The sequence below is a fragment of the Nanorana parkeri genome, unplaced genomic scaffold (assembly GCF_000935625.1).
Source record: "Nanorana parkeri isolate BGI_ZX_2015 unplaced genomic scaffold, ASM93562v1 scaffold1092, whole genome shotgun sequence".
In the NCBI taxonomy this organism is placed as follows: Eukaryota; Metazoa; Chordata; class Amphibia; order Anura; family Dicroglossidae; genus Nanorana; species Nanorana parkeri.
In genome coordinates, this window is record NW_017307360.1 from 75,682 (window position 1) to 92,531 (window position 16,850).

The window sequence follows — 16,850 nt, forward strand, 5'->3', positions numbered from 1 at the left end:
CTGAGCAATACCATAATTACATGGTGTCGCTGTTAAATGGACAGAAGTTCCCAGTGCAGATTGCTGGATAGGAGCGTGGACAGATTTACCACCACTAGATGGAGCTGAGGAGCAGTACAAGAGCCTATGCTCTTCGCCCCCTTCTAGTGGTGGTAATGCGTTATGAGCGGCATTCACCCCACTATATGCTGGGCAGAAGGTTTATAAATCAGCTCCTATGTGTTCAGATTTTTGCATAAGCACTAGTACTGCTTTGCTGATGAAGCAATAAAGATAGGTGCAGATGGTATTGTTCTTGCTATTAGGAACCATTGTTCTGTGTAGATCGTGACGGTGAAGCCTTTTGCATCTGCCTTGTGTGCAGGGTATTAGCAAATGTTCTTTTATTTGTTCTGTAAGTACAGCTGCACTATTAGTCCCCGTTCACTCCCGTGCGTTTGCGGGCATTTGTTTCCCACATTTGGTGCGCGTCCCCACTGATTTCAATGGGCCCCAGAGACACGTGCCAAATGCAGGAAAGTAGTACATGTCGCAAATTCTGCTCGGCGTTTAGGGTGCCGTTAAGTAGTAACAGCTTGGCAAGCACATTCCACATTTGTGCACATTTTGTGAAAGCACGTCAAGGTACGCACTTTTGTGTGGATTTGACGTGCGTTCATGAGACACCCATGTGTGAAAGGGGACTTACAGATAAGGGCTGTCAGTTTGTTACAAAATTAGCCCGGGGCTATAGTTAATTCCTTACTGTATATGGCTTGTTGTGTCAAACCACTTGGTTAACATACATTGGGCTTTAAGTTTTATCATATGAATTTTCATTCAATTTCTCAACATTTTGGATTTGAAAGTAAAATATATGTGATTGTGTTTTCCCATCATCTCTCCTGTACAGATTATGTTGTGGATGCCACAAGGAAAGGGAATAAAATCCGTTTTGCTAACCACTCTTTAAATCCTAACTGTTACGCTAAAGGTTTGTATTATATACTGTCAGTGGGAGTACTACTACTTCCCTTCCATGTACAGTACAATGGACTCATGCCTCCCACAACTTAAAGAAGAACTGCAGGAGGTATTCAAATGGATCCTTGCAGTGGGGCTATCCCCACACTGCAAGGGTTAATTGTTCTTCTTGGTCTAGGAGTGAAAATAAAGAAGGTATACTCACCTGATCTTCGATCCTGTGGAAATGGGTGCTCACCTCTCTCCTCCTATACTCCGGCTGTGGTGTGTCCCTTGGCATTCTCACGTCTAATGGACCTGCATTAGACATGATGATGTCACGGATCCGTAGAGCGCCGGAGCACGGGGGAGAGGAGGCTTAAGGGACTGGTGTAGCAGCTAGGCAGGACAGAGGATATGGTGAGTATATCATCTTTATTTCCATCCCTAGACCAAAACGAGCACTTAACCCTTGCAGTGTGGGGGTAGCCCCACTGCAAGGGTTAATTTGAATACATCCTGGAGTTCTTCTTTGGGTTCTTCTGGAGGTGAGACAACTCGGTTCTGGTTTCTGATCAGTCTGAATAGGCCTCCACTCAAAAGCTGGCATTAAGCAGTTGGAGGGTATGGAGTACATCCATGAGTGGGAGAGAAGATCTGCCATGTTGTGACTAATCTTATTCATGGCTATCGTTTAGAAAGTTTATGTAAATCAGGGGATTTGGCGGATTATTAGGCAGAGCATTGTTATTAAATGTGTAACTGTCCCATTGGTAGGACAAGTGTTGGTATAGCATCAGCACTTAAAAATGTCAAGCAGTTCCATATTCCATCTCCTACTGTTGGGTTATACCAGACATGTAATTTGCTATCCAGTAACCTTACAGAGGTCTATATTCAAGCTACTATTGTTATCTTATAGCAGGCCTGTCATTTAGTAATAAATGTAATGCTGTGATGGGAGAAAGCGCGGGTACTTGGTGGTTCAGTATTAAAAAGGGTATGTTAAAGACATCTTGAACTTCTCTCTGACGTCATGCGGTTTGCAATACAAAGGCAGTGGTAGGCTAAAGCTAAAAGATATAGCTTTGACAGGTTAAACTGTTGTTAATGGATGAGAAAAGATGTAGCAGAGACAACCAAGGACAGATCATTATATCAAACGGGTTAAGTGTTTCACATTTTTGTACTTGATTTAGCAACAGGTCATTCCTTTTCTTGGAGCTTGTTCTCTTCGCCTATCAGCTCCACAATTATCAATATAAGTACCACGTAACTTAAGGTGTATGTAAGTCCAAATTCTACTTTTTATTATGTTTAGCCTCACACATCAGTGTATATACCACTTGACCCGATAGGCAGCCCAATCCATCTAAAGGAGCATGTACAGTAGACTGACAACCCTGCTCCTGATTGTGATGCAGCAGCTTAGTGTTGTCAGCTGGCAACAGGAAGTGATGTTACTAGCAGGATCACCAGGTAATAGACTTTGCAATAGATTCACAGGAAATATTTGCTCAAATAAACTGTATATACTGAGGCCTGATGGCATACACAGTGAAAAATAGATTTCGGGTTTGCATGCAGTTTAAACTTTTAAAGCTGACATTCATTGTAGAAAGAATGTAGGGTTTAACACTAAAGCATACATGATAGGAAATGAACTGGAAGCCAGTTTTATATGGGTACATGTGTTAGCCCTTATTTTGTTTGCCCTTACATTTGTGACCATTTTATCTTATACTAAGTACACTCTGCTTTTGATTACAGTGGTCATGGTAAATGGAGATCATCGTATTGGTATATTTGCTAAGCGAGCAATCCAGGCCGGGGAAGAATTGTTCTTTGACTACAGGTGAGAGCCACTGCAGATACATTGCTACAGGGTGAGGTGTCATGAATGGTATAATGGTTTTACATTATTTTGCATTCTGTACACTGATTCATTATCCTCTTTGTCAAGTATAGTCTAGACAAGAAGGGATTGGCATAGATAGAATAGCTGTTAATTGTAGGGACGCACCAATACCAATACTAGCATCGGTATCGGTGTGGATCCCGAGTATTTGGGCGAATACCCGTACTCGCCCAAATGCTCCGATGCCTAGACCAATACCGGAACTTCCAGTAATAGGAAGCAGGGCGGCAAGTCATTACACGCTGCCTGGCTTCCTGATTGGCTGGAAAGCTGACTCCATGCTCCCTCTTCACCAGGGAGCATTGAGCTGGCTTCCCACCCAATCAGGAAGCCAGCTTCCTGATTGCCCGGGAAGACGGCTCCATGCTCCCTCATCACTTAGTGACGAGGGTGCATGGAGTCGGCTTCCTGGCTAATCAGGAAGCTGAGCGCCGAGTCATTACACGCCACTCGGCTTCCTTAATGGGACCATCGCTAACTCTATCAGTGCATCCCTAGTTAATTGCTTTTACTTCTGTTTGATAATACATTGTTTTTACCTATACAAATTTGTACCTACATTTGTACTTTCTCACCTGTATGCCAGAGCGATTCCAAATGTGTGCTTTTTTTATGTTACCCAAAATGAAATGAAAAAAAAACAGCATAAATAAAAACATTAAAAAAAGTTCAGTGGTGAAAAAAAAAGATAAATAGGTTGATTAGGGTAAACTAAGTATGTTAACCACTTCAGAACATCGTTTACCTGTATGTCAACAGCAGTTGTGCTCTTGCTATCGTTTTGTTTTTACAGCATGTGGAGGGCTGTAGAGTAGAAATGATCCCAGTTACTGTTCGAAGGTGACATCCCCAAACCTCCCTGCCACACTCCCACTATAGTTCCCAGACATTCCTGCTCCTCTGGGGGACCACGGCAAAAAGGTGCAAGGATGGGGAGCGGGAGCAGATCAGGGATGTTCTACTCTATGATTTTTGTTCACTTCAGAGCTATCAGAAGCCCAGGTGAAATGCAGAGTAAACAGGCAATCGGGCACAATCCTGTGCTTGATCATCTGCAGTGGAGGACAGGGGTCTAATAGACCCCTTATGTCTTCATAAAGAGAACCTGTTATCTGCCAATGCCATCATTTAGGGGCATGGTTCATGACATGTCTTAATAGCATGTAGAGGTGAGTGTCACGTTGTACCTCTACTTGCTTCATCCAGCATACACTATGATGCCACAGCAACATACCTGTATTGAAAGACATGTGAATGTAGCTGTGCTCCTTTCTTCCTGTGCCAATTCTTCTGTAATTCTTGGATTCACTGTGTTCATCTGGTATTAAAAGACTGCTAGGCACTCTGTGCAGGCATGTTTTAGTTTAGGACCTGTGTATTGCAGTATGGTATGGAGTGTAGACTTCCCTGTCCTGGCTTTGTCTCTAAACAGTCCCCAGATTGTCCATTCTCCTCATTGAATAGATCAGGTGTTACATGTTTGTAGACCCTAACATCAATTTGTGCCTTCTTTACTTTGCAGATACAGCCAGGCGGACGCTCTGAAATATGTGGGCATAGAACGAGAATCAGACGCCGTCTAATATCCTTCCAACACTGTTGTTTGCATTGTGTAACCATTCTAGGCTTATTCTTTAGCACTCATCTTGCCTGTGTTTGTTCTGGCACTTCACTGTGAATGGTTTTTGTAAGACAGAGCTGCAATCAAAGTGGACTAGTCATTCTATTGGTAACTTGGTGTGTGAAAATTCTTTGCTACACCAGATTTGGAATATAGCACACTCACAGCTGGTTAAAGTCTCAATATAGGGTCAGCATAATATATGTGAACATATGATGAGCACACATGTCAACGGAAGTCCACTTCTGTCATCCACACAATAGAGAAGTTTGACATTGATTTTTTTCAGATACTTGTGAAGAGGCACTTCTTCTAGTGGATAGCTATATTTCAACGATTCGTCAATGTTTACCCTCATAGGAGAGTACAGCCCTTAAAGAGAAACCGTGGCCTTGCCTATTCAGGGCAAATTGACAGTGTGTTTGTGGGGGGTCCCCCCTGCACCAGTTATACTCTCTATACCAGCACTCCCTCACTGCTCCTTCCTCTGCGCACAGCTGGAGAAAATACCTGGCTATTTCAGGTACGGGGGAGCATGTGAACACCTCCCATGTGACAGTGCTCAGACTAGCAGCCAATCACTTGTCCTAAGAAATGTTATACAATGGAGGGAATTACATCTTTGCTCCCCCTTGCCTCCAACAATAAACGAAGAAAGAAGCAAAAAGAAAAAGTGTTGGAATAACTGAAGCAGGCCCTTTACAGTCACTTTGTTCTGTATGGACAAGGTGACAGTTTCTCTTAAACATAAAATGCAGAGCTGTCATTTGTTTTATGTTTCTGTGACAGGCTGGCAGTGAGAGAAAGGACAGTTGTACGTTTTTTCTATATTGTTATGGAAGTAAAGACAAGATGGCTCTTTGTCTATGTCATTTTCTATTGTTGTTTGCTCAAGCAGTAAATATATACCTAGATGTATAGATGTATGAACATTGTATAAACATATACAGATGCACTCCTTATAGTACAGACACCATGCATCTTCTAGTAATACATATGTGACCAGCATTGGTACTCATAACCAGAAATTATCCTTGTGCAGTTTAGTATTTACATTGCTGTTACAGTTGCTTGGACAATGCAAGTTTGTTCTGTGTTTGACGATCCAATCCAAAGTGTGTCTGTTATATTGTAGTATACCGTTATTGAATTGCTTCATTTGTACTTCGAGTTTTAAATCTAGATTTCTACAAGGCCCTAATATCTGGAATGGCCATATCCTCTAATTGGTGAATATCTCCATTGCTTAGAACAATTACATAAAGCAGATAAGCATGAAATGGAACTCATTACATTATATCATATACATACAATATAGGCAGACTGCTCAGAAAACTTACTAATACAGACTGATAAGTCTGCAGCCCAGTTAGGGTAAAATAGCAGGAAGCAGATATTTTGCATTCGGACATTATGCTCGTTAAGCATAATAACATAGGAAGACTGAAGAGCTGCCAGTCAAACTGTTCTTTTTTCAGAGTCTTCTACACATAAAACATACAAAAGGTTTCAAATGTCTGTTTACTGCATGTGGTTGATAAAGCAGAGGTAATGAAGAGTAGCAGTTGCTTTGGTCCATTCAGAATTGTATGTAGGACAACATACAGTAATTAAAGGCTAAGTTACCTTTGTAATAAAATGCAGTCAAGGTGCCCCAGTGCTTTTAAAAAAAAACAGCTGTAAAAATTGGTGTTTCAATGAAATGCCATACCTGTAGGCCCATTGCGGTCTACTTACAGCATAGCCGAAAAACTACCATTGGTGTATTCCACACTGTCCTGCCTATGATCTGGGATGATGCACTATACATTGGATGCACTCCCAGCATCACTGGAACGCGTGTTCTTCCTCTTTCAAGACTCGCACATGTGCAGTGTACTTTTCCCTCACCCTGCTGCAGCAGAGCTGAACATACCCACTGCAGTGACTGGGGAAGTACTGCACAGTTCCTAAAAACAGGAGATTGCTCATTCCAGGAAAGTATTGTGGCCCCTTGACTGAATAATGCATTTTATTACAAAGACTGAGATTACAGCTCTTAAGTACATACTGAAGAGGTAAAGTATATCTAAAACCAAGAACAAAAATGTAATGTATTGCAGCCTACCCGTCTTTAAAGGCGGTGGCTGCACTAGTTGTCATTTTTCAGGCTAAGAACATTTTCAGCAAGTACGGGAAATACCTTTTGACCCTGCCAGAAATACAACATTCTTTTTAGCATTATATTCATTTTGTAATAAAAAGATGGTAGTTATGAAACTGCAGCAGAAGTTCTGAGATCTGCACACCTGCCATGACAGTAATGAGGGTACCCCCTCCCTGTTGGATTCTTAATTAATTTGCAATCAGGACTAGCATACATGGGCATTTGAGAAGTGTTTACATTTGCCATGCATTCACATTGTTATAAGGAGAAATAAAAGCAAAGCACACTTCAAAAGCAGACTGACCCTAACCGATCTCAAATGCCTCAGTACACTAGCCCTTTATGGAAATGTATTAGAAGCTTTGAGACCCCCTTCCCGTTGTAGCAGTTTGGGTGATACTTCATGGTAAAATAGAGAGAAGATCTATGATGGAGTTTGCACCGCTGGAATCCTCAAGAGCTAGAACTAATCAACAAGCGGCCTAACATCTCCATAAAGAGGACATGTCAGTGTGCCTTTGCTATTATATAGGGGGTTGTTATCCCCCTATATAATAGCAATAACAATAAGTGCAAAAAAAATAAATATAAATAAAAAAAATAAAAGTAACACATAAAAAAGTAAAATAAAATAAAAGTCACATATAAAAAAAGAGGAAGGGGGTTTAACACCGCGGATGTCAACTGGTTAAGTACAAGGAACTCATTGTCATGAAACCAGTTTGAGATTATTTTAGTTTTGTTATATGGCACATTATCCTGCTGGAAGTAGCCATCAGAAGATGGGTATGCTGTGGTCATAAAAGGATGGATATGGTAAGCAACAATACTGTTTATTTTAATGTGTTCGTGTGTGTGCTGCTGTTGGATTGATCACTGGATAGTATTAAGACTTTGGCCTGTTTCCTGACTATTCTTCTGCCTGGTGATTTTGTACCCCCCTGCCTAATCTTGTTTGACCTCGGCCTGTTTCTCGACAAGTACCTTACACCATTAGAGGGCTTGAAAGTTCGTTTGAGAGCTGAAATAAGCACATTGACAACCTTGACAGTTGGCATGTCTTAAAAGTAATTATTTTGACAGTTACATTGGTAGGTCAGGTTCTGCTTTAAAGTGGAGTTTAAATCTGCTATTGTTAGTGTAGCAAGTGCCTTGTTTACCACCTATTTGGGTGGAACCAGATCTGAAGCAGCTTCCCCTAACCCAACAGCTGCAATATCATTCACCACTCCTGGAAATGTCCTGCCACCACCAACAGTCTCCTCAGCTAGTCCTCTTTTCTTCTTGTCCATTACCTTCTTTTTCACTGCTTCAATTGACCCCAAGAAAGCATCTGTTACTGGCATGCACACGGTCATCAACCTCACAGATGGAGCAACACACTATATGCTTAACCACAAATGCAGAATGATCTCTTGACCGGGCAACATTCTTCTCTGAGTCTCCTTGGGCTGGGTCAAACATTCTTGCAAACACAAAGATTTACTATTAGATGGTACTTTCCCTCTGGCATATTAATTGTGAGGAAGATCTAGTAACCTGCCCTTAGTTAAGATGGCCACTGTCAGAAGACGAAAAGAGAAATAAGGTATGCAAAGAATACAAAGGCTGCAATTATCTAGAAGTATGTGTTTTCTAAAGGTCTGTTTGTTGTTATTTCAAAGATATAGGTAACGTTCCTCTTTAATGGGGAATCCAGCTGTTTAAAGAAAGTGAAAGCACAACTTTCATTCTCATCTCCCTGGTTGCCTGAGGCTGTGAATTTCCAGCTCTGTTTTGGAGAGAGAAACACCAAGGGCGATGAACCAAAGCCCCTAGCCTATTGGACTGGATGACTTGTGGTTCGTGTAGCAACATTTTTCTGTCTTTTACATTTTTGTTTATTTAAAGAGTTTTTCTATTAAATTACAGCTTCTTCATTAAAGTTTTTCAGCTAACAAAGCTGTTTTCTTCGTCATCAGGTTTCATAGTTGGCATCTAATCACTGTATGGTGTGGTAAGCTAATGCCGGAAGGAAGGTTCACTTTGATTTATATTAGTGCATCCTCATGGTGAATATGTTACATGTATGGGTGTAATGTATTTGTATTATGGATATATATGTGTGTGTGTGTGTGTGTGTGTATATATATATATATATATATATATATATACACACTGTGTGCACAATTATTAGGCAAGTGAGTATTTTGACCAAATCATCCTTTTTATGCAAATTGTTCAACTCCAAGCTGTATAAGCTTGAAGGCTTATTGGATTTAAGCATTTCAGGTGATGTGTATTTGTGTAATGAGGGAGGGTGTGGCCTTAGGAGACCAACACCCTATATCCAGGGGGATTACTCTGCTTCTTTTCCTCAGGCAAAATGGGCCAAAAAAGAGATTTAACTGACTCTAAAAAGTCAAAAACTGTAAATTCTTCAGAGGGATGCAGCACTTTCAGAGGGATGCAGCACTCTTGAAATTGCTAAGATATTGGGGCGTGTTCACAGAACCATCAAACGTTTTGTTGCAAATAGTTAACAGGGTCGCAAGAAACTTGTTGAGAAGAAAAGAAGCAAATTAACTGCCAAAGATTTGAGAAGAATCAAATGTGAAGCTACCAGAAACCCATTATCCTCCAGTGCTGTTATATTCCATAACTGCAACCTATCTGGAGTGCCCAGAAGTACAAGGTGTTCAGTGTTTAGAGACATGGCCAAGGTAAGGTAGGCTGAAACCCGACCACCACTGAACAAGACACATAAGCTGAAACGTCAAGACTGGGCCTTGAAATATCTGAAGACAGATTTGTCAAAGGTTTTTATGAACTGAGGAGTTGAGAGTAACTCTTGACTGACCAGATGGATGGGCCCGCGGCTGGATCAGTAACGGGCACAGATCTCCAGTTCGACTCAGACACCAGCAAGGTGGAGGTGGGGTACTGGTGGGCTTGTATTATTAAAGATGAGCTAGTTGGACCTTTTTCGGTTGAAGATGGACTCAAAATAAACTCCCAAACCTACTGCCAGGTTTTAGAAGACATTTTCTTTCTTCAGTCTGCATCTACAACTTGTCTAATAATTGTGAACTGTGTGTGTGTGTGTGTGTATGTACTGTATCCTGGAAGCTAACAAGCCCCCCTGGGGACAATAAACAGATAAAGAAAATTTTAGAAGTATTTTTAGAAGTTTATCTTTAGTGAGGTTCTTGCAGCATATTAGAAGGAATTGCAAGATATCAGAACCCCACAAGGGCCCTTCATCAGGCGAAGCCTGATTTTGCCCACTGAAGGAACCCTGTAGGGTGGCAAAACGTAATTCCTTCTGATATGCTGCAAGAACATCAATAGAGAAAAAGCTCTAAAGCAAGGTGTGCTGATGACATATTTTCCTTGTGCATTGCTGTCGCACCATCCACCGGTCGTTTTAGCACCCAATTTAAAGGGGTATGCCAGTATGGTGTGCAATGGAGATACATTTATAATCATAGATGATGACAGGACCCTTTTTATGGAGACATCAGGAGACTAAACAGACCCTTAATGTCTCCCCATGCTCCCCTGCATTAGCTATACACAGGTTTATATGTTAAAAAATAACCCTGAGTTGTTAATGAGTTCCATGAGTAGTTTAATAAGTAGTCTAAATAATATCCCTGCTTCTGCTTTCTATATTTATTAAAGGGTAAATTCACTTATTTACTTACCCATTGCACCCCATCACCCCCCTGGCCTCCCGCTGCACTTACATGTGTGAAGTCCCCACTAGCTGGTGTAGCGGTTGTCACAATATCCAGAAATCCGTGCCGGATTTTCGATATGCTCCCTGTTTCTGGGCTGTCAGCCTATGGTGTCAGGTTTTGCACACCAGACTTTCCAGCCCGCAATATGGAATGCTCATAATTCTCACAAATGGCAGGCACTTATTGATCAACAAAGTCACATGACCACACTGACTGAGAAACGCTTCTGAGCCGGTGACCAGGTCCTGGAAGTAAATAGTGCTTCTCATTGATCATCATGTAACGTGACCATGCTGACCAATGAGTGCTCACCATTTTTCAGCATTATGAATGCTCCATACTACGTGGCTGGGAAGTGCTGCTACACCGGCTGTCGGGGACCTCAGACATGTAAGTGTAGCAGGGGCAGGGGGAGGTAGCAGGGTGCTGTGGGTATGTTCACTTTTTCACATTTTTAGCGTTGAGAGCTTAAAGTTCAACTAAACTTTCAGTTTAAATCAGCCTTAAACATGTAAGATGCATCAAATCAAAAGGGGTTTAAAGTCTTTCTGTTTATTTCCTTTAGAAGGAAGTCTAAACTTGAGTAGAAAAGCCTTTTCCCTACCAGTATGCTGTAGAAAAAGAGTCTTCCTCTCTGTGTGGAAGCAGTGGTCTCTCAGCACAGGTCTTACTTCCCATCTGCTGACCTGTAGTTCTACAATCCAGATAGCTCATGCTCCCTTTTTATTGTGGAGCTCTAGTTCTGATTCAGTAGGTGGTCCTCTACAGGAAAAACTGCTGCTTTCCCCACGGAGAGCAAGGGTCCTTTTTCAAAGCATGCTGGCAGGGGACAGGCTTTTCTACTTAGAATGTGCACCTGTTTTGGTTTGATGGACCTGGAATGTATTTAGCTGATTTAACTGACAATCCTGCATGCTTTGTCATGCAGTAGACAGTTCCATCTGTTTGGTGAAAAATGTCAGCATTCAGTGTAGAGGAATGTTTAGTCGGACTGATATCACTCCAAAAGTAAATAGTATCTGTGGCGCGCTGAAATATATATACCATATTTTTCCATCTATAACATGCCCCCATGTATAGGACGACCCTCCCCCCCGCACACACACACACACACACACACACACACACACTTTTCTTACCCAAAATTCAGAAATCAATAATTTCATCTTCCTGTCGGTGTCTTGTTCGTGTTCTCATGGCCAACCTTTCTCTCCTCATAAAATTGAAGCACCAGTTTGCCTTTCCTGTAAAATCAACAATCTTAATTTCGCTTGCAAACATCCTTGCCTGACATTGAATAAGCTTGGTTGACACACATAAGCCACTCTGGCGCTGCTCCAAAATCCAAGTTTTAAGCCTGTGCTCCAAGTTTGGCCATTTTGCTGGTTTTCCCTCTCAAGGCCTTCTTCTTTTTGGCATCTTAAGGAGTTGTTCTTCCTGTTTTCTCCACTGTCTGATCATACACTCAGTGGGAGGAGATCCAAACTGTCTCTCTGCAGCTCTATTTCCAAAACTCTTTACTCTTTGCTCTAACTTACATCCAGTTAAAATTTTGCAGAGTAAGACAGCTGTTTACCGGTATTTTTTTTTGTTTTATTACATTTTAATGGGCTCAGAATGCTCCGACATTACCGCTCCCTGTCGCATCTGAGCACTGGCTACATGCTCTCCACAGCATCAGCTGACGTCGGGTACATAAGGCTCATGATTGGAGGAAACCTGTTAGCGTGTCTCTGCAATCGGAAGTTTCACTCATGAGGCTAGTTTGTAGAGGTATCGGCAGTTTCGCAACCGCGGTTCTCCTCTCGGCCCCACATGTATAAGACGCCCCTCCATTTTTAGGTAAATATTTTTAAGAAAAAGTATCGTTTTATACACGGAATATATATATATTACAATCTTAAAATCTAAAAGTGCAATAAATTAGGGCTGCGGAAATTAACTATTAATTTATCGATTAATCGTTAAACTTTTTGATCGATTAAAATTTTTTTGATCGCTAATGAAAACACTCACCTCTCCGCCTGCTTCCGGGAGTCCCCCCTTCCCTAAGTGGCTGCGTCGGCTAACGAAGGGAAGGGGGGAGGAGTCCAGTGACGTCGATGTCTGTGACGGCTAACGAAGGGAAGGGAGGAGGAGTCCGGTGACGTCAATGTCCGTGACGTCACCGGACTCCTCCCCCCTTCCCTTCGTTAGCCGACGGAGCCACTTGGGCCGGTGAGTTTGCCCAAGAAACTTTCTGCACGGGCGCCAGCCAAGGCATTGGCCTATACATATACAGCACAGCAATAAAGTAATAAAATGAACTAGGATCACACTAATCCAGCACGTTATTATTCTGAGTTGCCTCACTCAAGCGGCGGCCATATTGAGAGGGGCACGTGAGATTAATAACGTGCTGGATTAGTGTGATCCTAGTTCATTTTATTACTTCATTGCTGTGCTGTATGTGTATAGGCCAATGTAGTTGGATCTGTATGTGCGTTATAATTATTTGAAATTAATGGATTAAAAAAAATGTTGATTAATCGAACACGAAAATGTTAATCAGTAACAGCCCTACAATAAATACATATATCCTCCAAGCATATGGAACAGTGTCAGACAGTGTATATATACTTAAGTTACAAAAAATGTCACACATAAAAAAACAGAGCAAAGTTATAGTAAATTCTTTAACAATATATACCAGTAAAATGCTCATCAATTGCTCATAGTGTCCCCGTGTCAAGTTTTATAGTGCAATCCCATGCGTGCAAGCTTCTACAATTTCACAGCACGCTCCCTTAAGAGTGTTACTCACCTTATATAATAAGACTTTATTTCGTAAGGTCTTTATATGCCAATCCCCTTTTGGTCACGGGCGGGAAGAAACCCCAAGCTAATGGTAAGGACGATCCACTTTCTCTTTAAAACCTTCCTGCCTGTTCCTGCCAGACACGCAAAAACGCTAGACAAAAATGTGCGATAATATGCTCAAAAATGCTGTCGCCTAGGTGTGAATGCGGCCTAAAGGTGGCAACATCCCTCCACTGACAGTGGAAAGAGCCATTTTGATGGCTGAACTAGATCTTGTTTATCATATTACATAGCCAATGGAAAAAAATGGCTTGTTTAAAGGCGTAAAGGGAACTTGTGTGTTATATGCAAACAGAGAAGGCTGATTTGTGATTAAAGTGTATGTAAACACTAACCATTAGCTTCTCTTACTTTTTCCCTTTTGGTCTTTTAAATATATAATTGAAAGTGTTTTGTTTTATTTGTTTGATAAGTAAAATAAAAAATACCTGTTGATCAAGTCAGAAATCCAGTGAGCTGATAACTTCCTATAGTGAGCTGACAATGCTGCACTGAAATATCAGAAATTATTATCATGCCTGCCTAAGTTCTCCTCTGTGAACTACGGAAATCTTCCCCCTGTTTTGGACAAGAGAAGAAAGGGATGTGTTCTGCAGTCCTAACACCCTTCTTTCCATTTTGACAGCGGGTTGGTGGATGGCAACTCAAGTTTAGTTTTCACTGTTTATTATTAGGGTTTTGCAGTAGAAGCAGCTCACCAGACATGATGCTATTTTACACAAACCAGCAATAAATAAGCATTACTGGTCTGCGAGTATGTTTTGTAGCTATATAAAATGTCATGAAGTGGGACTTCGAAACGCTTCGTTGTTTCATAAAAACAATACAAATGGATCTTTGTTGTGAAATTCATCTTATGTCTCCATTCAGCTTTATCTGCTTAACAACATATACAAGTGATCATTTTCACACTTCTTTATTATTTAAAGAGAAACTCTGGGACTATAAAAAGATAAGTGGCCCCACTGCAAGGATTAACTGCTCATTTTGGTCTGGGGGCCGTATTAAAGAAGATATGCTCACCTGACCCTCGATCCTGACTGGCTGCTAGACCGATCGCTGCTGCCTCTTCTTCCTCGGGCTCCGGTGGCCTAAGCCCCACTGACATTCACCTGTATTAGACGTGAGGACACCGAAGACCATTCCAGAGCTGGTGAGCGCTGACTGCCGGAAGACCAAGGATCAGCTGAGTATTTTTTCTGTATTCTGGCCTCGAGAGAAAAATGAGCAGTTAACCCTTGTAGTGGGGTGGTAGCCTCACTGCAAGGGTTAACTTTTTCTGTTCCTGGAGTTCTTTAAGAAAAACATAGCCGAGTATGGTTCAACACAAAATAATAGCCTTGTCCATAAAGACAGTTTGTGCTACTTTAGCCATGCAGAAGAGTTCTAATTCATAGATTACATTCAGATTCTGTAATGATCTGACGCTTTCAAACTTTTTCAATCTAAAAGGAGCTAAGGTGCAAAGTGCTGGAATCTCTGGAACAAATCATATTTTGTTTTACAACAACTAGAGTCCTGATTGGTTCATATGGTTACTGCACTTTCTTTCTTTGCCTTTTGAGTAAGTCTTTATGACAAGTTGCAGAGTTTGGTGATTCTCCCACACATTACATAAACATTTCTGTTACAGATGTAAAATATCCACATAAGGTCTTTAGAATTTCAAGTTAGGGGCAGCTAGAATAAAAGCACTTGTTCTTCTCAGTTTTGACCATTGGATTTATCAAATATTATTGTTTGTATGTATTTAAACAAATGTTATATGGTGTCCATAGGAAAAAAAAAAAGATTATATATAAATATAAGTCTATATATCGTCATGCTTGTCCGATTAATATGCATGGTTATGTCTTACAATTAATATACGCAAAGCAGTATGTTATATCTAACAATTTATGCACATTAAGAAAGTCTATGAAAATAAGTATTGTGTAAGTCTAGATATTCTAGATGTTGCCAGAAGGTGTATTGTTATGTACATGTGTGGCTGCCATGTGGTTATAAATAAACATACTGGCTCTTGTGTCTAAATGTTTGGCGTTTCACTTTCTTCTAGGCGTTGAACAGAAACCCCTCGACCAGAAACAGCAATGTTCTGTATAACGAAAAACAATAATATAGTATAAACATTTTTAAAGTGACACTAAACCTTAAAAATCCATTCAAGTACCTTAACTATTACCAATACTGCAGCTTATATATACATCACTCAGCTGTAGATCCTCAAATCATCTCTGAACTGGTGCTGACACTGTCGTTCCTTCTGGAAGGTGGATACTTTTGTTCCGCATGGTCCCTGTGTGTGTTGTAAAATGGCCACCACTCCAAGCTAGCCCCCGTGATGGACTACAGTCTAATACAAATCGGTAAACTGAACGTGAGATTGAAATCCATCACGGGAGCGAGCTTGGATGGTGTCTACATTACAACACACACAGGGACCATGGGGAACAGAAGTAGCCACCCTCCAGAAGGAAGGACAGTGTCAGCACCAATTCAGAGATGATTTGGGGATCTACAGCTGAATACATTTTTGTTATTAGTTAAGGAACTTGAATGGATTTTTAAGATGTATCTCCTGAGTTTATTGTCACTTTAAAGGCATACAATATTCAACTGCAAGCAGTGTAAGTACCTGAATTTAACTTGGTAGAAGGTGGGTGGCGTAGTGATTTAGATATCTTTATAACATATAATATATATTGTCTATAATAGTCAGAATTAATTGTTTACATAGTCAAGAAAATGTCCCAGGAAACTACAACTATTAAAGACCACTGACATCATCAATGCACAGTCCAGACATAGTTTCTCATTACTTTATTTGTATACCTTCAGGTCTTGTTGAAGAGAATGAGTTTGTAAAAATACATAGTTTTATTTTTTTTTTAACATACATTTTTAAATATATATGTATTTGTGTCACCATATTCACATTCTATAGAGGGAGACTTTTATTAATGGTGTTTTAATGTGTTAATAAAGACAGGTAAGTATGAAATTAAGAAGAGCACCAGATATGCATTGGTTTGGATAGAAAGAGAGAGATCTTCCGAGGCAAATACCAGGGCCAAAGCATTTAAGGACCACTAAATCTAAAATACAAATTGCCTTATCTATCAATACGTAAAGGCACTAATAAGATTCACAAGTATGAATATAGGACAAGCTGACTGGACATATTGTGGATTTTCTGCAGTAAACAATTACATTTCCACTATTGACACATGCTAGAACCAAATGAGTGTTGCATTATAATCAGGTTGTAATTTGATTTATTGTGGAAAATACTGGTAAAAGCTCTCCCAACGTGACCACTGTTAGTTTTGATCTGTGAGCCTAATCTTCATCTATATGCACTAATATTAAATCACAGATGTGACTTTCAAATTATGTCCAAATCCAATCTAGTCCCCAATCCATGTGAGCAAATTCGATCTTTGGGAATATAGGACACATTCTTTTTTTAAAATTTTCTCTGCCATTGTAGTCTATTTGGCGTGCAAAAATCTGTCTGTGGAATACTTCATGAGATCACAAGAACGTTTGTTAAAAATGTTTTTATAAAGTTCATCTCCATGCATGTACCCCCCCCCCCCCCCCCCCCTTCTCTCTCTTCTTCCTCACCAACTCACTCCC

The 16,850-nt window shown here is 40.7% G+C and overlaps 1 protein-coding gene across 2 annotated transcripts in view; it reads left to right on the forward strand.

Moving 5' to 3' along the window:
- Positions 1-4,475, forward strand: part of EZH1 (enhancer of zeste 1 polycomb repressive complex 2 subunit) — a 77,243-nt gene extending 72,768 nt beyond the window's left edge. For both annotated transcript variants that reach the window (XM_018567783.1, XM_018567782.1), the window contains 3 exons: positions 893-973; positions 2,713-2,797; positions 4,383-4,475. In XM_018567783.1, coding sequence (XP_018423285.1) covers positions 893-973; positions 2,713-2,797; positions 4,383-4,443 — 227 coding nt within the window. In that variant the 3' untranslated portion in view covers positions 4,444-4,475. The remainder of the gene's footprint in view (positions 1-892; positions 974-2,712; positions 2,798-4,382) is intronic.
- The last annotated feature ends 12,375 nt before the right edge of the window (positions 4,476-16,850 follow it).